The 24,590-nt window shown below is 36.3% G+C and overlaps 1 protein-coding gene across 2 annotated transcripts in view; it reads left to right on the forward strand.

The window, feature by feature from the left end:
* LOC104127142 (BMP/retinoic acid-inducible neural-specific protein 3) overlaps nt 1-24,590 on the forward strand; it is a 211,965-nt gene that overhangs the window by 125,104 nt on the left and 62,271 nt on the right. For both annotated transcript variants that reach the window (XM_009639789.2, XM_035895372.1), the window contains 2 exons: nt 16,885-16,990; nt 19,827-20,063. In XM_009639789.2, the coding sequence (XP_009638084.1) occupies nt 16,885-16,990; nt 19,827-20,063 (343 nt within the window). The remainder of the gene's footprint in view (nt 1-16,884; nt 16,991-19,826; nt 20,064-24,590) is intronic.

Here is a 24,590-nt window from a genome sequence, read left to right on the forward strand (position 1 = left end):
CTCAATCCTTTCTTCCCCCAGCCTGTATTGATACTGGGGGTTACCCCAACCCAGGTGCATGACCTTGCACTTGGCCTTGTTGAACCTCATGAGGTTCACACAGGCCCACCTCTCCAGCCTGTCCAGGTCTCTCTGGATGACATCCCGTCCTTCTGGTGTGTCAACCGCACCACTCAGCTTGGTGTCATCTGCAAACTTGCTGCAGGTGCACTCGATCTCACTGTCTAAGTCATTGATGAAAACATTAAACAGCACCGGTCCCAGTACAGACACCTGAGGGCCACCACTCGTCACCGGTCTCCATCCAGATATCGAGCTATTGACCACTACCCTCTGGATATGACCATCCCACCAGTTCCTTGTCTACCGAACAGTCCACCCATGGAATCCATAGCTCTCCAATTTAGAGAGAAGGATGTTGTGGGGGACCATGTCAAAGGCTTTGCAGAAGTCCAGAAAGATAACATCCATTGGTTTTCCTTTGTCCAGCGTTGTTGTCACTCCATCATAGAAAGTCACTAAGTTCATCAGGCAGGACTTGCCCTTGGTAAAGCCATGCTGGCTATCTCGAATTATCTCCCTAGCCCCCATGTGCCTTAGTATAGCTTCTAGGAGGATCTGTTCCATGATCTTCCCAGGCACAGAGGTGAGGCTGACAGGTCTGTAGTTTCCGGGGTCTTCCTTTCTACCCTTTTTGAAAATGGGCACAATGTTTCCCTTTTTCCAATCACCAGGGACTTCATGTGACTGCCATGACTTCTGAAATATCATGGAGAGTGGCTTGGTGACTACATCGGCCGATTCCCTCAGGACTCTGGGATGCATCTCATCAGGTCCCATGGACTTATGTGTGTTCAGTTTCCTCAGGTGGTCATGAACCTGATCTTCTCCTACAGCAGGAGGGGTTATGTCAGCAAATGTTTTTTCTTTCCCTGTGTGGTATCTTTAATGAGCAATTCTCAGGTCTTCCAACTCCGTGTTTTTCTTGCTTCTATACAGCCATGCTAATTTGCACTTATTGAAGATCTAACCATAGCTGGAGGCCCAGGAGAAGGTGAAATGACCCAAGACCTAGGACTATGACCTTAATCCATATGACTGACCCCGTTCCTTTGCTGACTGATGGGTGGTTTAAGCAAGACATGAAGGTCACTAGTTACTGTAACATCTACTGTAATTCTGGCAACATGTCCTGTTATTGCCTCCTGGCAGAATGACTTTGGTGTACTACACTAAGATCATGTATCCATACTGCTAACAACTAATAAGAAGACTTTTTCAATGATGGGTAGATGGGAGAGGGCTGTGCATAGTCTAGATTTCATTCTGCTTTATAAGTCTAATGCAGTTGGGAAACAGCAGTATACTCCTTCTCAAAGGACCCTGAGTCCTATTTGCTAGAAGCTGTAATTCCACCACTGTCACTAATGAACTTCTGCACTAAGTCCAAAAAATTCTGCAGACCACATAAGAAATATGTTTGTCACACTGTAAATTAAATATCATTGAATGCTCTCTCTGCACTTTGCAAAAGGATAAACACAGATATGTTAGGCAAGTATAACATTGTTGGTTAATAAAATGATGCTGCTACAATAGTTGTCTTTTGGAGGGTATTTTCTTCCATTCCAGAACACATTTTTTTTTCAAGGGAGTTCGGGTGGCTGTAGGTGTTATCTTAGGGTCCAAACAGCTGTGGGACTTCCACAGTGCAACAAAAGAAAAGGAGGCAACAGAAGAACAGATGCATAAATTGAATTTTCCACCAGCTATTTACAGCCAGATTACAACCCATTTATTCCATCTGAGTGAGAAAGAATAAACATCAATGAGAATGTGCCATCTAATTTCAATTAAATTTTATTGTGTAATTTGCTTTTTTCTTCCCCCCAAACACTTTTTTTTTGCTAAGTGATTTAAGCACTTTTGTTGTCTCTGAAAAATTTAGATTACAAATAGTTTATAAGAACACGGCTCTATTGTGATGGTAAATATATCTGATGATATATAATTAACCCATGAATGACTCATGGTGGGCTGTTAGAGTAGAAACTTAAGTGTGATGAAATTAGTTTCTTGCTCAAAACTCAGACTGAAATCCAGATCATTTTTTTTGTTTGCTGCTTTGTTTTCTCTGAAAACGCTTCCTTGCTTCATTTTTTTTCTTTCATACCGCATACTTGAATGTCTTTTTCTGTGGATTCAGGTAATTGCTGTAATCAAAAGTAGAAATGCCTTGTGTTTTTGTCAGATTTCTGGAAAATTTTAAATGTGGATTATTTTCACAGTTTTTTATAAACAGCCACATTTTTGACGTTTTTTGATATCCAGATCTTGAACCCTCCTTGACCTTACTTTGCCCATTCAGTTTTTGGACAAGATTTAAGACTGTACAGCTGAGAAACCTTGCAAGTGACCAAAACTTGGGAAGCTTGAAAAATTGTTCCCAGCAAAAGCTTTAAGTTGTAAAATCACAGTTAGAAACACTGGGCGAGAAAGACCTGTAATATCAGGTATTTGTCAGCTCCATTGAAGAAATTAAATAGTAAAGGTAAGTTTAATTAAATAAACCTTAAAACTTAAAGCCATAAATGGTTCTCCCTTTTCAAAAATTTGTGGCTTCCCCATTGTGTAGGTAATGGTGACTTAAGCATGTAAAGGAAAACCACAATACAGATTTTTTGAAGGACAAGTAGTTTTCAAGTCCATTATGAAATTCCAAGTTCTCCACTACCTTGGGAGATCAGACTGCCTTCATACAAGACCAAAGCTTGAATTTTTTCAAAGGGGGAGTTAAAAATTAAGGTTTTCAGGAAATATATAGAAACTGTGCTCCCAAACCTTTGTCTTGATGTGGTAAACTCCCATAACATTTTTGTGAGAATTAAATACTTTTGCAGATTACTTTGAAAATCTCAGTCATTATTAAAAGCTTAAAAAAATCAGCTTGCTCTTTATATCGTTAGGTATGGATTTTCAAATTTAAGTTTGGATCATTATATGAGGAAGTACTTCTTTACTTTCAGGGTGACAGAACACTGGAGCAGGCTGCCCAGGGGGGTTGTGGAGTCTCCTTCTTCAGAGATATTTAAAACCCACCTAGATGATGTCCTGTGCAACCTGCTCTAGGTGAACCTGCTTTAACACGAGGGTTGGTCTAGATGATCCCCCGAGGTCCCTTCCAACCCTTGCCATTCTGTGATTCTGTGATTCTGTGATCTAATCTTACCAAGGAACTGGGACCCGCAGTTAGGCATCCAGCTTCCGTTACATTTTGGGCATCACCTGGCTCCTAAGGGTCTTTCGGTAATCTGAATTTAACTGTGGATTTGGATAGGCACACTTAGACAGTTGGAATCAAAATGCTAACACTCTGGTCTTTGAGCCTGTCTAAACCATGTCACTAAACGTGGCACAGAAGCCATAAACTAGTACATGGTGCTAACAGCAGTAACATGTGAAACACGGCACATGACCTGAAAGCTGTACCATAATGCTGTGCCCAGACAACAGGTTTATTTGCTCAGGAGCATCCCTGGACTTCAACAGCCACATCCCTTCTTTTTCTGAACCTAAACCAATCTCAGGTAGCTAACATGTCTCTATACCATATTTTACTGCACAGCACAGGATTTGTGTTTGTCTTATTACACAACTGAAATACATGAGGGTTTATGCATTTATGTCTGGGAGCTGTTGGAGATCTTTGGATCAAATTCACTATAACAAAATCTTGTGATTGCTAGGTGTGAACTGTTAACTAATTCTAAGAATACACCAAGTGTAAAGGTTAGGGATTTATTTCCATATCTTACACAAGAATTTAAGCTGATAATATTAAAACCAACCTTAATTCATTTGGACAGTCAAATTTTAATTAAATTGAAACTCCAGGGCTGCTTTCCCTAACAGGTAATGTAGAGGTAAGTTCTTCAGCTGGTGTAAACCAGTATAATTCCTTTGAGAATCTGGTCTTCACTATTTCAGAGAGTGAGAGAAAAGGGGGAAAAAAAAGACCAGCAAGATAATGCAATTCCATGTTTTACTAAATGTTCTCAGAATGCATACTCAGCAGCATAATTGACACAATACATCACAGCAGCTGCAGCATGACACTCGTAAAAGGATATGTTTTAGCAGCCTCTAATACAGACCACGCTGTTTCATTATATTTTCAGCAATGTGCATAGAGGAGTAATGAGTGCAAGAAGTTATAACATCACCAGCTAGTTGGTAACACAGCATGAAATGCTTTCAGAGCAACAAAATAGCACATAATAGAAATGCTAGGATATGCATTTTGGAAATACTTTAGATAACATCACTTAAAAAAAAAACCAAACACAAAACAAATCAACAAAAAAGGATAGACTATACAACATGATAGACCTAACACATTAAAGGACTTTGTTATATCAGTGCTGTAGTTTAGTCAAGAGAGAAGGGTAAAAAAACCTCCAAGAAAATGAAGGCTGCCAAACCCTAAGCAGGTTATAAATATACATATGTAAACAAGAAACCTTAACAGCACTCACAGAACACTTGCCATCAGAGTTGTCAAAAACATAAAAACAATTCATACTACAGTTGCTTAAATGTTTCATATTATTTTTCTTGTCCTTAAAAAGTGAATCTAAAGTAAATACACCCAGAAAATGTAGATTTTTAATATTGAGAGATCCACAATGAAAATATTGAACAATGCAGTTAGAGCAGAGCATTCCAGCACTAATTTGGAGACACTCAGGTTTGTATGGATTTTAATTTGGTCTTTATTCTGGCTGTGCAGTGGTTTGTGTATGGGTTGAGAAACTTCATCACTCTCAATGTCCTCCGTTCTCAAACTGACAGCTACAGCCTGTCAGCAAGTCAGAAAATGTCAAGCAATGACTATAAAATTCATAGAACATTTCTCTACTTCTGAAACCTAAGAAATATGAGAGAACATATATGAACAACATGTATGAACACAAAGGTCAGATTAGGAAGAATATCTCAGGGTAATAGAGACTCAGAGTCAGAAGAAATAAGCTTAGAGAAAAATATTGGGCTGTTGAAATGTTTCAGTGTTCATCTTACTTTTCCTATAGAATTTATATCCATAATACATTTTGATGTTTTGTAATTATACATTATGATTCAAACTGCAATCATTGTCTTTGATCTATTAATTTAATGGTACAAAACACCCCTGAAAATATCCTTCATGTGAGAATCTTTTACTGCAGCTCACCTTTATTTCTACCTGTAGGGCTTCACACAGTACTTCAACAGGATTTACATTTCTGACAGCAAAAACTATAATGTAATCTCTAACAAGATAATGCTTATAATGCCTATATAAGACGTGGCAGAAGCTGGATTTAAGAAAGGTTTCATCATTCATCTAGGATACTTTCTATAGTATTGCATGATTAAGATAGTGTTTTCAGATCTTTAATGTCTGAAGGGTTGGTAGTTTCATCACTGTTGTGCAGACTTTATTGCTGAATCAAGTATTCAAGATAAAAAGTGTTTCTAATTTTGCATGGTGAGCTTCTATCCTTATGTAATGAATAAACTCCACTGAAGTCAAAAAAGTTTCTTCACATGCATATTAACATCACTGAGATCAGGGTTTTCTCCATTCAACCTCAACCATCACTTTTCCTAATTTATCAAACATTATTCATTAATTCATTATCTCTCTCTAGATTGGCCAAATTAACCCTCTCATTCCCAAGTAATAGTTAATACATTTCATGGTCTTTGGGGTATATGCAGTATTTTTACTTTGATTTTTGTTAGAGTATATAAAAATAAAAAATTAAAAAAAATATAAAAGAACTATAGTGTCACTGTTATACTAGCTCATAATGTTCCACCAACTATAATAATTCCACTTAATAGAGGATACTGATATACAGTCTCCAACCTACAACCATGTTTTTCCTTCAACTTTTCATGAAATCCTTAATGTGTAAAAATAAGTGATGATAAAATGTTGCAGACAAAATGGTTTGTAGAGGACCATTACAATATTATTTTCATCATATGGTAGTCTATTTAAGTAAAATTTATCCTTACTTTCGTTCTTTGTTTGAAATACGACAGTCACAGCAATACTGAACCACACATATAATTGTAAGAAACAAATACCCTATCTTCCTTTAAGCACAATAATTTATATACTTTGTTAAAGTATAATGATAAAATGTGTGGGTCTGCTTTTTTTTTTTAGGATATGCAAGAGGATCGAAGCATTATGATTTTAATCTATGTTTGAAAGTTTTCATTTGGTCGTAAAGACCAATCTATTAAAAATAATCCTGTAGAAAAAAGTTCGTATGTTGCCCAAACAGAAGTGTAAAGTACATACTGTTTTTTCTTGAGGTAAAAGACAAAGGCATTTCACTTGTTAAACTCCACAGCATCAGGAGCTAACAATGCTAAAAAACAGTAAGGAAAGTTACTTAAGACAACTGAATCAAGTTTATCAACAGCTTTGGTGTTGGTCTACACTGGGCAGGACCTGTCCTACCTGGATGATAGAAAACTATCAAGTCTATAGTGTATGATAAAAGGAGTTATATACTACTATCACAGTGTAATAGCTTAGAAGAATTGTGCACTACAAACTAAACATTCTAATAAGTAAAATGGCATGAAAAGAATATTCAGTGACATACATGAATTTCTTTCAAACATTTACATTTGTAAGGCCTGTAACTCAAAAAGCACCTTGTGTCAAAGGGTTTTTCATCTACCATATCATGAAAGGAGCTAGATACTTAGATATCTCTAGAAAATTTCTAAATTACACAGTAGTCTACATGGAAATAAATCAAACCTTCAGGTAGTAGAGTTCCTTTAAATTCTGAGCAGAACAAAGTCTTTTCACTCCCACAGTACTGATAATAAGTGCTACTCTCTTTTGTTTCCTCTTTTTTCTTCTGAACTTATTTTTGGTTGAATAAATGCACTTACCTTTATGATACATCATTCCTTACCCTAGGTGTTGTCTCATCTATGTCAGGTCCAGAAACAAGCTCTTGGACAATCAGTCTGTCTGGATAACATTGCCCCCAAAGCCTAATTCTAAGAGCAGTCTTCTGTACATTAAAAATTCTCTTTTTGTTTAGTTCATGAAATAAGAATATTGAAAAGCACTCAGTTGTTAGCCAAAACTTTCCAAAAAGAAGTCAGTTTGTTCATTCTTGGATCTCTATAGATGGTGAAAGAGTTAAGGTCTAACAGCAGAGTTTGATAAAACATGCTTACTGTCATGTGCCAGAGGTATTTTCACATGTCAGAAACATGGAAACCCCCATGGTCAAATCCACAACATTCCACTAAATTCAGTGTTGTTTTATACTGGGGAGGATCTGATCTTTCTTGATGAAAACATAGGAAATTGGTATGTCTGTAGGAATTTTCCATCCAGCTGTAATTCTGACCTCTCAAGATGGCTTTTTTTTTTGTTTGAATTCTTTGTGTTTCAACTTTGTAATGCTCTTTATTACTGTAAATTCTCAGAAATACTTGAGTAGCTACTTTGCAGCTATGAGTATTTTTATTATTTAATCAAACTCAGCAAACTTATGAATCCAGTTTTACTTTTGTTCTTCTCAGTAAAATATTGAACTCTGATTTGAAGTTTCCACCTCCTGATGTGATGTGCAATTTTGGACAGAGAGATACACTTTCTTTTCTCCTGCATCACTTTTTGTGAGCTCAGTAAAAATTTAATGGATATAATGAAAGTATAGTTTGGTACCTACACCATCCCAGTTCTCATTCACTAAAAGCAGCTTCTACAATCATCAGACTTTTGAGTGTTTGACATTAGAAGTTTCTATATTTAAAGGTGGGTATAACCAAAACTGGACAGGACTTAAGTGTAAAAGAAATGATCTTTTTTCCATATATTTTGACAAACCAAATCTAAAAGATTAGACTATATATGGAACACAGCTACCAGCTCTCATTTCCAATAAATTTTGACTGAAATAAGAAACCTGGATTCAGTCCTCCTTTCCAATCTATAGCAGAAAGGCAATAGAATTATCTGGAATACAACAGGTCTCAGAGAAAATAACATGGGGAATTTATTCTGTTTTGCTACATTGTTAGGAGCTTATGGTTTATTTTAACCAAAAAGTTTTCTTTCATATGGTTCTTCACTTGCAAATGTGTTTCTTTCCTCTTGCCTTGCCTGTTCCAATTAGTTTTCTAATCTAGAGTAGTACTCATCATCATAGTGGCAAGTTTTCTGTAAAAATTGTTACCTGAGGAGTCATTTTTAATTATATACATATAATTAATTATTAAAATAATAATAATTTGTTCCTAGTAGAGAGTTCCAGGTAGAACTGTGTGAATATTTGTATCTTAATCAAATATGCCCTCAGGTTTGGTGTATTTATCCTCACCTCAGGCTTGCAGCAATTTGACTTAACATAGAAAGCTAATATCCCAAATAAACTGCCTCCTTTCCCAGTAACTCTTCCCTGGTGGTTCCTTGACTACCTCTGTCTGAAACCAGACAGTAAATGCTGATGTTTCTGCATTCCAGAATAGTAGCTGGAATAGAAATAGGGAGATTCTGGGAGACTTTTTTTGCTATCAGTAATTTCCATATGAATGGTAAAGCATGGTAAATGAGGACCAATTATATTCTTTTCTAACCATTGGGGTTTAAATTGTTGTAGACAAGCCCTGAAATGTTTCCTTAACATTCAGCACCACAGCGAATTCAGAAGTAGTCTGGATAACAGCGAGCCAAAATGCTACTGAGATTTCCTACGTGTCATGAGAATCTCACAAGTCAAGTCCTCAAAACTGCTTGGATGATATAAAAGCCATGGGCCATTTATCAAAGTAAGAACCCAGCACTCTTGAGTCTTGCAATGAGTTCCCGAGTGCTTACATTGGCTTTGATTATGAGCATTGCTCCTTTAAGTCACTTAAATAATTTAGAAAACATCAGCAAATGTCTATGCTTCAGAATAGATTCAACACTAAGTCCTTTGTGGTTTACTATTCTTTGACTAATTTGTATTTGTCCTTGATTGGAGATAAATATTTGAAGATGCTTTTTCTTACCACATAATATTTAACAAACAACATATATATTTAGTTTAAAAGGTAACTGCCAGAGATTTGATTTCTGAATCCTAAGTCTGTGAACAAGTGAACAAGTTTGTCAGTCCTATTGGCCTGCTTTGAGTAAAAATCATATAATCTGTAGCTATGCACTATGCGTGATATACATATTTACCGCAGGAAAATCTGGAATTCGATTCCAGTCTCAGATGGTCTTTCTATGTCTTTTCATAAATTCATGGGATTTAAAGGCTGAAGATTTGCTTTCACCACAGAGGAAACTGCACAATAGTATGGAACAGCATAATCAATCAAAGTTATAGAACAATATACCTAAACTAGTAATCTAATACTGAGGACGCATCCATATGACATGACTTTTAGAGCTTCGGTATAAAGTTGCTTTTCTTTTCCAAAACAAATTCAGCCAAGTGTTTCCCTTTTGTTTGAACATGTGGTAGGGATTTAATGATTACATTATAGATCTAGGAATAGATTGTTAACTTTGTAGGTAGGCCTTCAAATATGCAGGAAAATATGTAGTAGCTTAAAAATAAGAGTTTTGCAAAGCTATAAATTGAGAGTTGGCAGTACCAGTGAAACAGAGGGGCAAATGTGTTACAATCATTTAACAGGCGGAATAAATGGGTGGTATGTAATGAGGATACAACCTAAAAATAAATCCCTAAAAACATATATGTGACCCAGGCATAAAGCAAGCCAGCACACCTGCACATTATGGACAGTTATGTGATTTCTTTTGAGAGGTTAGAATGACAACCCCATAAGTGGTAGTTTGACTACAGTATGGTAAAATAAAGTGGACACGCAAAATATCCTGCTGCAGATGTCACAGTGAGGTGCAGAGTGTTAGAAATTGTAATGTTATGGGCAGCAAAAATAAATCAAGAGTTTACATATGTTCCTGGGAAGGAAATATAAGATCTAATTTGTGAAACTTTTAGAGTTCTTACCAAAGAGAATATTGCAACTAAGTTTTAGAATTGTACAGAAATATATCATCACAGGTAGGATCTCCATGAAAAATCTATTTCTTAATTAATCTGCCCTTATCACTTTGGTTTTTGAACTTAAAGACTTTAAATACTTTTTATATTATTTTTAGGTGTTAATGTTAACCCTTAACACTTATTTTTTCTTCAGCACAAGCTATTCTTGAATTTGTCTTAAAATGTAATTTATATAATTTTTTAAACTGTCCATGGTAAAGGTAAAACATTTCCAAATTATCCAAAGGTAATTTTATATTGACCTAGACTTTCTTTTTCCTGTCACATCACAAAGTAAAATAAAATTTTAAATTTTTATTCTGATTCAGGAAAGACTATATTTTTCTTAATTCCCACTTTACCAACATAAGAATATTATTTTCCATTCAACTGCAGTATTGTTTTGACTATTACTATCTGAAAGTCTTATAAATAGCCAAATCATGCTGTCTTCTTGAAACTAATGGTGAAAAATTCCAGTAGCCTCAGCATTGCATATTGGAGCTGAGCCATGGAGATATAAATCCTATTCCTAATACTCTTGGGAAGTCCTTGCATGGGATTTTGCAGTTGGGCTAAACGTAAGTAGATGGTCTTCCTTTACAGTATGTGCCCCAAGATTTCTTTGGAGCTTTTTGTCCTTTATATAATAACGGATTTACATTTAGAAAAGGATGGAGGGTTAAGAATTGTGCTGTACTTCAGTAGGCTTCTTCGCTTTTGCTTTCTGCAGATGCCTTGAGATTTTGTATGAATATGAAATACTTTAATTTGTTTCTTGCTGCCCTCCTTGTTTCTTATTTTATCTTTTAAACATTTAAGTAAGATGTGGGAAACAGAAGTATCTAAATGTAAATTAAAATAAAATACTCAGCTTTTATTACATCTTTGTCAAGTCTATTACTTCTCCATAAGACAACTTCACTCATCTATTCTTCAACATTAATTAAGAGAGATAACTTGTTCTTTCTGAGACAACTCTCTGCATAAAACTGATGCACTTTTGATTTCTGAAAGTGCAGGAGATAAAAGCTCTAGTACTGCTGCCCTGACTGGTTTGCCAACAGCCTCATTTCCTGCAAACTTCCCTGTTGCTTTACATAAGGATGCATGGGAACATGGCATCTGACATACAGTGGATTTAAAATATCTTTGAAATGGGAAAATTTTGGCTCCAATACCAGAACTATCAATGCTGCCAGTGATTTAAGCTGGGGTAAAACTTCACTTTCAATTTCCATAACCTCAGGAGTGTTTCACAGTCTGCAGAGTCAGTGTTACAGAACAACATAAGGTGTAATCATTTTCTCCTCCCTTCCTGACCCCTGTCTCAAGTATCTTTAGAAGTTAGTTCAATCTATATATGTTGGCTGCTAGCTGAGAGCTGAGGCGTTCCTGACAGACTTGGTTTCTTGTCTAGTTTTCCTGTGGTACAGCATAGATTCAAATACTTGTTTTGATGTTATTGTGGATTCTCCTGGAATTTACAGGTAGTGAATTTCTCTCTGATTTAGTGGGGAATAGACTTAAAGAGACAGATAATTGCTCCCTATCAGATTAACCTAAACAGCCTTAAAAAATCATAATATTTTTAAAGAATGTAAAACCAGAGCAGAATTCAAATAGTATGAGTTAATTTCCAATTCCTAGAATATGTTGATTTCTGAGGTATTTTATGCTTCATGGGGGTACAATACATTTCAAGTTCATTGTTGTTTTATTGTAGTAGTCTAGTTCACAGTGAATTCCTGAGAGTGTAAAAACAAAGGAGAGGGAATGGAGGGATTTACACTGACCTCTTGGGAAGCTTTATTCTTGCAGTTAGTGAAATTGAAAGTCATTTCCTTGCCCAAAAAATTGAAAGAATTCTTAACTCCACTTCTAATGAAGTTAACGGAAATTTTGCAATTTATTTAATTTGCAGAAAGATCAAGTTTTTCTGTTCCATCTTGGAACAGCAGAGGATAGAAAAATATGATGGGAGTGATTCCAGGTCTCCTGAGTTATTGGGCTCTTAAAGACAGTCCTATGCTATCAATACTGCTCCTAGAAAATGTGTTGAAAATGTTTCATGGCTATAAGGTATTGCTTTAGAATGCTGGCAATTAAAAAAAAAAAAAAATAACCCAACCCCTAACATTGTGGGTGCTTTTGTTTTGTCTATACCTCCTTCAGAAATGTTCATCTAGCTGTTAAACATTACAAGTGTCAGTGTTTGGAACATTCAGAAGACTTGATTTATTTTAATTACACACTAATTAGTGGGAGCCTTTTAATATGCTCAATGACACAAGTAGGACAGCAGATCAGCAACTATTGTGTGGTAAAGGAAAGTGCTGAAAGAAAGGTGCTTTTGAGAAAAACTGTCGAGCCTGGGGTAAAAAATGTTGGCAGGAGAAGCACTTCTAAATAGAAAGTACATTTAGTTCCTATTCATTTGATCAACTTTTTTTTAGGTGAAATGAGCACTGACTGCAGAATGTGCAGGGATGACAATGTGTGGGAACATGGGCTGGAAGACAAGTCCCAAAGGTGAGGTTGATAGGAGAGTAGGAGAGTCATACAGGAGACTAAAGACTTCAGGTTTCCCCTCCCTCCATACTTTTGCCCATACTTCTGCCTGCACCAGCTGTTCAGAAGAGACCATCTTCCTTGAGTAATCATATATATAAGATGAGTTTGCTCTAAATCATTATTTTAATATTTAAAATATTGGAGAGATTTATACAAATTTGAATACAGCTGCCTATTTTGAAGTGACTAGCATTGTCTCATTCTCCTTTGAGTTGGCTTAGTTAACTTCCTCAGAAGCCTTCTTGCTGAAAGAGGATAGTCCTTTATGCAAGACAGCACACTACCTCTGCATGGGCATGTAGTAGGAATATTAGCTATCTGCGTTTAAAAGGACACACCAGGAAAAAATCTCTGCAGAAATATATTTCCCTTTTATTAGAAAAACCTTCTATAGACTTAATTATCATGGACAAAAAAAGCACCAGGGAAATACTACCCACTGATACCACAAGTATTCAGCCCTGCTTAAGTGCTAGGAGGTATGTTCTCAGTGCACTTATAATCGGGTCGTTATCACCATGGTTATGAGATTTAACTGACTGAAAACTGTAGGCATTTGTCTCATTAATGCCAAATGTTATAGTTTATTTCTGGGAACTGAAAACCCTGCTGCCCAGGGAAACCTGTTCTGTGAAAATCTTTGAAAACAACACGCTTGAGAATAGCCTGCCTGGTTCATGTCAGATGGTTTCACACATAATTTGTTACTGGTTCTTAGGGGGGTTTGGTTATTAAGTAACTTTGTTCTGTGGTATTTTGCTTTGTGAGTTAGCATTCTTTATGGACTTCAGGCTTAGCTCTTACAAAACAATCTTTTTGCATGGTTACAATGGTTATGATGCTCTTTGCTCATATGCAATCACTTCTGGACTGTGCTTTCATCTTTGCATTTACATTTTACCTCTCCATCTCCTGTTTTTGGTTTATTTTTTATTGTACACTTTCAGACAAAACATTTTTCAGCTGCGGTCTTGGGACTGAATATAGTGGCACTTCCCTGCTTGGAAGATAATTACAGAAGTGTTATTGCCTTTCTAGTTTTGTTTCTATTGTTCCTGAAACAGAAAATGAAAAATCAGTGATTTCAGATTTTTTTTCCCCTCTGTAGTCTGCTTTGTTACCAAAATGAGTTACCCAAAAATTAAATCCTTGCATTTGATCAGAAAATTTGATAGAAATTTGAGGTTTTCATTTGTCAACTACTCAAATTTTTCTTCTGATTTACAATCTTTGTTGAGTGGGATTTGTAGAGAGTATAAAAAACATATGTAACAACATTGCTTTGACCTCTGACTAGAAGTGTCATCTATGGAAAGTTGGAGTTTGGCTGATTTTTATCTACCTGCTTTAGTCTTTCTTTGTTGTACATTGGGACAATATATTTCATTTTTCTTCTTGCAATATATTTTGTATGCAGAAGCTAAGACTACCAGAGCAAAGGAGTTGACAGAGGAAGGCTAGGGTACTTGGAAAAGTAAAAGAATGAATAATGCAAATATATAGACTTGAGTGAACACATCATGCTTGGAAAAGGCCCTTATTTATTGCTCTATTTATAATTATTTATTATTTTTATTACCAGAACGATATTTTATTGCTTTCCTATAACAATCATGAGTGTCTCTAAGTCATCTCATGATCTAATTGCACTCAGTTTTTTGAATCAGTGGATTTATATAACCTGTCTCTAAAAATGAAGTAAAAAAAAGCCATTTTCCCCCGTCCTACCTCTTGGCACACCTAAATACACCAAGTGCTATCACTCCCATAATCAAAACTGTGGTAGTCTCTAACAATGTCTTGCATAATCCAAATGAGGAATGAAGATGCATGAACAAAAAGGGACATAATAACTATAAAGCTACTTACTAACCTTTCCTATTTTTGTGATTTCAGGAGGCATAACAATAATAAGAATGGATAAGAATTGCAAAATTTCCTTTATAGTTTCTACATTTTGTATAACTTTATGAAGCTGCATTGCCTTGTGCACAAATGGTTGAAAAGAATAATATAATAATAATATGCAAAACAAAACTACACTAAAATATATGGATCTTTAAATAAAGAATTGCATAGATAAATGTTGAGAATAATCTTTCAGGACTAGGGTCAAACTCATAACATTCACTCTTTTATTGCCTCCTGGCTATTTATGTTATTTAATGTAGGTGACTCTGTGTTATTGCATAACCAGATTAGGATTCTGTATATGGGCTGGGGGTACTACACTAAAATGAGGTTTTAGAATAGAATTTTACATCACTTGTTGGGGGAGGGAGAGGACTGAAGGATCACAGGTAAATCAAAATTGTCCAAGCCAAATCTGATGTCTGTGCAAGAGTCTGTGCTGATTCAGGATGATTAAGAAAAAAAACATGGTAAATCTGGCCCTGGCATAAATATGAAAGACTGCCACATGTGTGCAGGGAAGAGGCATCCTGACTCTGTCTCATTTCCTTGTGCAGCTGGCACTGCTGTGTGTCCTCTCCATGGGCTGCTGGCATTGCAAAGGGTCTCCTTCTCCACTCTCAGGAACAGTAGTTCACAGTGACAGAAAGGTGTGAAGATCTTGGAATAGATTAAGATTTTGTATTTATTTTGCAAAAATGCAAGAGATCCTAGAAAATCTGAAATTTCATTGGTTTCAAGAATAGCATGATCCAGCTGCAACTACCCACATGCTGGTGGTAGCACAGACTTTAAGAGAGCCAGACAATCCTAAGCAACATGAACATTCATGGATTATTTTAGCAAACCTTCATATTCCTTTCAAAACAGATTGTTAAAATAGCATGCTTCCTTCTGTTCATAAGAATTAATATTAGTTGTCTGTTTGCATCAGTTGGTGGCTCAGACGTGGGGTGTATTTTGGAAACGAGCTCTTTGACCTATTAGTTGAAGATTATTCTTCAGGAGATCTGGAGCAGGATACAATACCTGAAGTAACAGCAAATAGAAATGGTTGTATTAAAAACTGAGACAGATCTCCAAATAAGAGTAAATATGGATACAACTTGTGAGATGGTAAAAGGAAGAGAACTAAGAAGTTCCAGGATGGTGGCTGGGAGAAGTTTGGGAGGACATATGATAGAGGAACTGGTTGTACTTCGGCAGTAAAGGAGACTGTGATGTTATCCCATGGCCAGTATTTCCTGCTATGGCTCTGTATTTTTTTCCACTTTTGCTTTCTTCTTTCTGCCTAGTCTTGTTATAAAGGAGAAGGAACTACAAACCCATGAATTTTCTACAGCACCCAATCCAGTTTAAAAAAAAAGTGAGATCATGGTATACCCATCTATCCTAAGGGTTTGGGTTTTTTCCTTGACTCCCTATACAGACAAAAAGAACCCAACCTGAGGTGCTGCCTAGTCTTCTGTGGAGATGCCCACCTGTCCTCTGGGCATCACAGCAATGTTTCAAAAACTGCAGTGCTTCATTGGTGAGAAACTACATTAGACTACTCTTTTTTTTTTTTTTTTTTTTTTGCTTAGGATAACATTTAGAAAAGAAATTAACCTGTATAACTATTTTGTTGACACCTAAGAATTATCTATAATATTCCATTGTCCTCTTTTTTTTTATTTATTTACTCATTTAACTAGCTGCCCATTGCCAAGAACAATCCTCAACTCTTAAGTCAGACCTCTACTTGTGGTGATTCTGTTTTGATTAATTTAACTATATTTTCATCATGTGGTCATGGACTCAGTGATTACAATAGGCAAGATGTCTGGAGTTTTGTTTCTAACCTTATCAATGGCCTTTTTCTGATGAAAAATATCGCACTGCTACCACCACTATAAATACAGCTCATAAAAGGTTTTTACTTTTGAATCCTGCTGTGTTATAGAAGAAAAGTTATACATTTTCCATGGTTTCAACAAGGAGTTGCGATGTACAGAAGTTTAATCAGTGAAAAATCACAGTCCTCATTTTTAATTCCCATAGCTATAAAGAAATAAATTGTCTTTAGACTGTCAGCTAGAGCATTTGCAAGGATTCTCTGCAATAGAAAAAGCACTCCTCAATGTTTGTGGTACTGGTAAGACATTTGCAATCATACTTTTCATAATTAAAATTAGCTATTTCATATTAATTAAGTCTGAAATGTACCACTAGCTGAATTAAAGGGAAACTTTATGAAACAAGCTTCTGAACTCCTCAGTCTATTTTGAATAATACAGCAAATGCTTTTCCATTCCCTTACCATCAGGTAACAGAAACGCGGACTGGTCCTCTTGGCTGCAGTAACTATGACAACCTAGATTCTGTCAGCTCTGTTCTGGTTCAGAGTCCTGAAAATAAGATTCAGTTGCAAGGTATGTAGGTGCAATTTCATTAATTTGTTTTGGAACATGATGACATTTATCACACTATTTGTTTTTCTTTCTTCCACCTCATAAAAGGTCATTTTCCTATTTTTTTTCCAAGTGCAATAAGTATATTCTAGACAAAGTGAAGGAAATATCAGTAACTCATGTTGTTTTTGAAATGGAAACAATTTCTGTACAGATCAGAAAATAATTTGAATAATGCTGTTAACATTTTACAGCCCTATTTAGCAACCACTTGCACACCTTTTAAACTGCCTGAATTCACATATATTCCACCAAGCAGGGAATGACATTTAGTGTGATCAGCCTGCTTTGCACATACTGAGTTGTAGCTCATATCTCATGCAGTTTTCCTGAAATTAATAGTCACTGGAGGATCAGGATATAGATTTTCAAAGACTAAATAATGAAGACTTCAAAGGATCCTCTTGGGAATTTTAAGAAAACCTGGAAAGGCATCTCAATCATTAGAAAAATAATAATAAGTAGATATTTAAAAAAAAAAAAAAGAAAGGGAAAAAGAGAGAGATGGGGAAAGAGGCGAAGGTAAAGGAAAAGGAAAAGGAAGAAAGAAAAGAGGTATCATTTCTAATTCATTTTTTGTTAATTCCAGTAGATGCATTTCCCAACCTGCATTTTAGGTACATAAACACTTTTGAAAGGTCATCCTCTAGGGTATTAGGCCCTTAATAATTTCTTATTTGAGTCGCACAAATGTAGCATGAACAACATATTATTATTATTATGAAAGTAGAATAAATTCTCTTTATGTACTTGTGTATACCTCTGTGTATATACAATGAGAGAAAAATACAGTTCTTAATTTGCAGTTACAGGTAGCTATACAATTTTTTCCAGTTTTAAAAACTTTCCATATTGGCTCATTGATCAGTGGACATATATTGTGAAGTTGTTGATTATTAAGAATGGCTGTCAGGAAAAGATTATCTTCCTGTTTAAAACATTCATGTGTTTTTTTCCCCTTTCCTTTCGCTTTCTCCAGAATAGGTTAAAAGCTATAAAATTATATAATGATTTCAGAGACAGTATATTTTTTTTTTTTGAAAAGAACTTGTCATTTCCACTGGGATGCAATGAAATGTTTCCAGAAATAATTTGCTATTTTTAATGGTCTCCAGCATATGCATAGTGTTTGTCAGTTAAAATACAGAAAATAACCTTTACATCCCCCAGACAGTGGTTTGACACATGCCATTGGATTGTCATTATGAGAAATATATTATCAGAACTGCATAAACTATTTCATACTTAACATTGAAGAATTGAACAAGACTCAAGTTTGCTTATCTGGGCTTTCTTTTCCTGTCACAATTTCAAGGCTTTTCATAAGTATACAAGTACATTGAAAAGTTTACTCAGGTAACAACAAAGTTTTACAATTTTTACATGAGGTAGAGAAAGCACAGACAGACTTGGTTTTAGCAATTGTGATATGACTTTTGACTGGGATGGGTTATGAAATTACTGTTACAGCTATCATTTTTATTTATCTAAAAATAAGGGATAAACCACTATGAAATTGTCCAAGTACCTATGTAGAAGAAACCTGCATCAGAAATAACGAATCCATATTCTGAGAAATTACTTGGCTCACAAATAAGCTCCACTGGTTCCAGAGAGATTTTTTCCACAGAAAATAACACAAAATAATAAATAAAAACTTATAATGTACCTTGCAGTGGCTTTTCGATTGATTGATTACTAATGTAGCTAGAGTGACTAATAGCCAGCTAGTTAAAATGCTTCTATATAAAATACTAATTGCCATTACTGGGATTATGTAAACAATGGTCAAAATTTTCAGATGAGTCTAAATTTCTGGTCACAAATATTCTGAATGTTTGATTATTCACCTGCTCTGTGGTTCTGATACATCAGTGTGACATCTGATACATCAATGTGCTTTTACAAGACCTCTGCGTGTCATGGCAGGGTAAAGTATGAAAACACTTTGCAAAGGGAAACACCATGGGAGCTAGATTTGCACCCTTTCTCCATGCTAAAGCTTTAATAGATTTAAGAATAAATTTTCTTTCTCAAGGTTTTATAGCCCTACCCATCACATCCAATTGACTGTCCCTTACCAATTAAATACCAATGTTATAAGAAATAAATTTCAACTGGATTTTATTTTTCTAAAATTTCCTCCTACCCAATTTTTCCCATTCTTCTTAGTTTGTCTCTACAGAATCACAAAAGGATAACTAGAGTTATTTAGACAAGATATATCTTGTTGTGTCAAAGGCAACATGGAAAACAAGTCCAATACAGAATGGAAATGTCTACCTTCACTCCTCTTTTCCTGATTTTTACTCTGTACTCTTTACCTTGTCTTTCAGGGCTGTTTTCCCTTCTTCAGCACTCTCACAATTTGCATTAGCTGCTAGTATGAAGATTATAATTCAGCTGCATGCTTTTCTACTGCAAAGTTCTTACTGCTGAGGCTGTTCATTCAGCAATTCTTTACAAGGAGAAGATGATATAATCCTTTCTTTCTGTTTATGACAATCCCCTAGAAAGAAATTATACCAGTAAATGCTATCCCTGAGCAACACAGGTTACTAGCTAGTGGAGTGGATGTTCCATACTGAGAGGGAAATGTGAGGAATATATCTGAAATTAATTCTTAAGAAAGGAATGACATAGTGCAAATGCTGGATGTATGTATAAATTATCCTAAAAAAGACATAAAGTTTCTTTTTCATAATTGTTTGTTTGTTTGTTTATTATGTAGGTTGGAGAAACTGCTTGGCTCAAGCATTCCTTCACATTTAATAACATAATACTTTATTTTCTTCAGGTCTTCAGGTCATCCTGCCTGAGTATCTGCAAGAACCTTTTGTTCAGGCAGCTCTGAGCTATATTGCCTGCAATTCAGAGGGGGAGTTCATCTGCAAGGACAATGACTGCTGGTGTCAGTGTGGTCCCAAATTCCCAGAGTGCAACTGTCCCTACATGGACATTCAAGCCATGGAAGAAAATCTGCTCCGCATAAGTGAGACTTGGAATGCATACAACAGTGAATTTGAAGAATCTGGTGAGATGTTTCATAAAATTTTTGTTTGGCTGTATCTCACAAAAAGTATTTATACAATAGATTCCATCTGAAATCTCCAGAATTGTTTGTACCTCTGAAGCTAAACATACTTAAATGCACCCTGGATCTGAGTCTTTATTATAACATTCTGAGAGGAAGTGTTGTCCTCACCTCATGATGATCAGCAGTCTGTGTAATTACATTAGGATTTAGGCTGTGTTTGACTGTTCACCTGTTATACTTTGTGGAGTCCAGGGCTGTGAGCACTTGGTCTCTACTGGAGCAAGAAGTGTACTGGAGGAAGCAGAAAGCAGAACAAATGAGGAAAAAAGTGAGGTTATATACTTTATATGGGTATTCTGCATTTTTGTTCTGTAAAGCAGCTGAAACAGCTGCTTCATTTCACATTCATTTCTCAGTGTTGGGTCAAATTTTCACCTGTACTTCCCCTTTATCCTGTCCCTCCAGTGATACCATGAAGCTGACATGGACAACGTAGCCAGCCCTTGATTTACCAAGTAGTTAATAGTTCATCCCATCATAGTTGGCAACTTGCTGCTTTGTATGATTTCTTTTTAAACTGGACCTATCCATGTTGTCTCTACAACATGTTTGTGCCATGTCGATTTTCTTTAAAGTATTAAGGTTTGTTTCATACATCATTTCACCTGTCCTGATCATCAGAACTTCCAGCCCCATAGAGACTGGGAATGGCAGGTAAAATCAGTTTCTTAACAACTGTTTTCACAACTCACCCACTCAGTGATAGCAGTAACAGTAGTCTAGCCAGATGGTGGGAAAAGTAAGAGGAGCTCAGGAGAACTGGGAAAAATCACCAAGAAAATAAAAATGAGATAAGGAAGAAGCAGAAAAAAAGGTAGAAATTGGGGGGTTTAATGAGTTGTGTTGTATAAAGAGAACAAGTCAGTAGAAGAGAGGAAGAAGACGACTATTCAGTGGTCATGGGAAGAATGTGGGAGAGAAGAGGAAATATCAATACAATACTTAACTGTGAACAGTACATTGTATATGTTCTTTATATTTGTTATTTTATTGTTAAAGACTGATTTCTCAATTCAAGGTTGAGAATTTCAAAAGACCCTAGATCAGTTAACATTTTAGCTGTTCTAACTTTTAATGACACCTGATGCCTAAATCTGAGTCTGTTTGGAAGATCTTGGACCCTTTTCCCAGCCCTGATCTCACTCTTAGTATGAGGACACCAGAACTTACAATATTTCTCCTTGGAGGATCACAGACTTCTCTGATTTTAAAAGCATGAATTTATGTTTCAGTTTTGTGTGCATAATTTTTCCCAATGACTATCTTGACACCTTTAAGCATTTAGGGAGTCACGCTATTATTTACTGCTTTGTAAACCAGGACAAGTATATTGACTCTACAGAAAGGCACAGGGTTTTTCTACCATAGTTTGTCCTATTTGAATGGGATGCGGTACTGTTCAGTGCCTGAAGAATATAATTTGATGGCACCTACTGAATAGCAATCTTATTTAGGCTGAAAGAGCACATGTATCTGAATCTGTGGAGGATTCTTACAGCAAGCTGTATAGGGTCATCAAATTACTTACAAGTTCGAAGAGTTGTCAGCTACATGTATATTCCTATATTCAGGATTGAGACATCAATGTCAGGGGAAAATGAGTAGGAGTTAAATTCTGTGCTTTTAAAAAAGGCTCTTTAGCTATGCTGTGTGAATCACTAAAAGGACAACTTCACATACATCAGTCAATTAGGTAATTGTTAGTAGGTGTGGTTACTAAAAAGTGTGAAATATAAATTATAACATCATTAAGACATATTACACTCTCACTCTTTAGCCCTTGAATTATTTGAATAATTTTTAAATTAGTAAATATACGAAGTGTGACTTCAACATCTCATAGGTAGCTTAGAAAATCTCTACTTTTAACTTATAAACTGTTCTGCATAAAGTTGTTCATGGAAAGGTGAGATAGGTATCCTTGTATGTGTATGGGCCTCTACTTTGTTGAAAAAAGTCACCATGTGAACTTTTGATAGATGGCTTATTCATTGCCCATTCAACCTCCCTATATAAATCATATATTACCATCTGAACAGCTCTTCCAGTACTGTCACACATGGTCTATAAGCATTTCTAGCTATGGTGATTAATGAGACATATTCTGAAAAATTTGAACTATGACAAACACAGTTAACAAATATCAGCATGATCTGATTCATGCTAATCGCATGTTCTGAGAAGAAAAGTGCCCTTTATTAAACAAAACTAATGTTTTAAATAGATATTTTATAACTTTTATGTGGGATTTATATCCTTCAGTCTTTGCCTAAATTGGTGGAACCCAGCTTTCGAGATAAGAGTGTGTTGTTTTATTCAAATGAATTTATAATAAAAACAAATTAGCTAGAAAAGAGCAGGGCAAAAGAAGTACAGTTTATTTAGTAATTTAGAGTCTGAATAGACAAGGAACAGGATAATCCAGTGCACTAACTGCTGACCCATATAGTCTACTACTAACTGCAGATGAATAAATGAATAAATTAATTCCATTCTTTGACACTCTGAACTCCAGATCCAAGTAAAGTTAAATTTTCTGACTTTTTTGCCTTCCAAACCCTTCCATACCTTACATATAACAAAAGAGTCCTCTGAATCCAGAAACAAATTTTGTCTCCTAATACAGCCCTGTAAAACTTATTGAATTTACTTGTGGTCATGAACATTATATGTGGACAGAATGTAGCCTAAAGTGAAAGAAGTAAATATTCTATTTAAGATGGTTTGTTTACTGTTGGTGTTATCTCTCCTTCTGTCTGTTCAAGATAAAACAACTGAGGAACAGGGTTTTTTTTAAAGAAAAGTGGCAGTTCTTCAGTGCCTAAATCCTATTTTAAATCAATGGGAAGCTAAATTTAGTTTGTGTCTTTGAAACTCTCCATCTGAATTTCCAGAAATAAAGAAAAGAAAGAAAAAGCAACAGGACTGCTTTCTCTACAGCCTACTGCTCTCTTCCAAATTAGGCAGCTTACGTTATTGTTTTACCTTTTAAATCATGAGAGGCAAAAGAAAAATGTGTGTACCTAGTTAAAAGTAAAAGGTCCTAATCACTACAGTTACAACTGCAAAAATGTAGTAATTTAGTATGACCACTCTATGCATACATGTCCAACTGCAACAAGTAATCATGTTAGATGAATGTAATGTTGGGTGAAATGAAAGCATGTACTACATCAGGAACTTCATGAAGTTCAGCAAGGAGAATTCCAAAGTATTGCATCTGAGGAGTCCTGCACCAGGCACCAGGACATGCTGGGGGCCACCCAGCTGGAAAGCAGCTTGGCAGAAAAAGACCTGGGGCTCTGTGGTGGACACCAGGTTGACCATGAGCTAGCAACGTGCCCTTACAGCAAAGAAGGCTGATGGTATCCTGGGCTACATTAGGGGGAGTGTTACCAGTAGGTCAAGTGAGAGGATTCATCCCCTCTCCTCAGCACTGGTGAGGCCACACCTGGAGTACTGTGTCCAGGTCTAGGCTCCTCAGCACAAGAGAGACATAGACATATTGGAGAGAGTCTTCAAAGATGAGGAAGGGTCTGGAGCATCTCTGTTATGAGGAAAGGCCAAGAGAGCTGGGCCTATTCAGCCTGGAGAAGAGAAGGCTCAGGGTAATCTTACTAATGTAGACAAATACCTGAAGAGAGGGTGTGAAGAAGGTGGAATCAGGCTCTTTTCAGTGGCGCTGAGTGACAAAACCAGAAGCAGTGGGCACAAACTGAAACACAGGAGGTTCCCTCTGAACATCAGGAAACACATTTTCACTGTGAGGATGACTGAGCACTGACACAGGTTTCCCAGAGAGCTTGTGGAGTATTCCTCCTGGGAGATATTCAAAAGCTGGCTGGCTGGTCCTGGGCAACTGGATCTGGGTGGCCCTGTTTGAGCAGGGGTTTGGACCAGAGGTCCTTTCCCACTTCAACGATTCTGTCACTCTGTGATCAAAGAACTTTCCTGGTTTTCACATAGGAGGACTCTGGTCTGCAATTTGGGTTTACTGGTAGTGACAATTCTCTTCTGAGGAATGTTGGAGTTTAGCCTCAGCTGGCAATCAAGCACCACACAGCTGCTTGCTCACCCTCCACCCGCGATGGGATAGCAGAGAGAATCAGAAGAGCAAAATCAAGAAAACTTGTGGCTTGACAATTGAAATATACCACCACCACCACCACCACTACTACTAGATATTAATAGTAATTAATATTAATTAATAGTAATAGTAATAGTAGTAATAGTAATGAAAAGGAAAACAATGGGCAAGAGAGAGAAACAAAACCCAGGAAAAACAAGTGATGCAACTGCTTACCATCCACCAACAGATGTCCAGCCTCTCCCTGAGCATTCATCGCTGCCCCTCAGCCAACTCCTACCAGCTTATATACTGAGCATGATGTCATATGGTATGGAATCCACAAGTCTATGGGGCTGGATGGGATTCACCCGAGAGTACTGAGAGAGCCGCAAGAG

The sequence above is a fragment of the Egretta garzetta genome, unplaced genomic scaffold (assembly GCF_000687185.1).
Source record: "Egretta garzetta isolate BGI_Z169 unplaced genomic scaffold, ASM68718v1 scaffold870, whole genome shotgun sequence".
Lineage (NCBI taxonomy): Eukaryota > Metazoa > Chordata > Aves > Pelecaniformes > Ardeidae > Egretta > Egretta garzetta.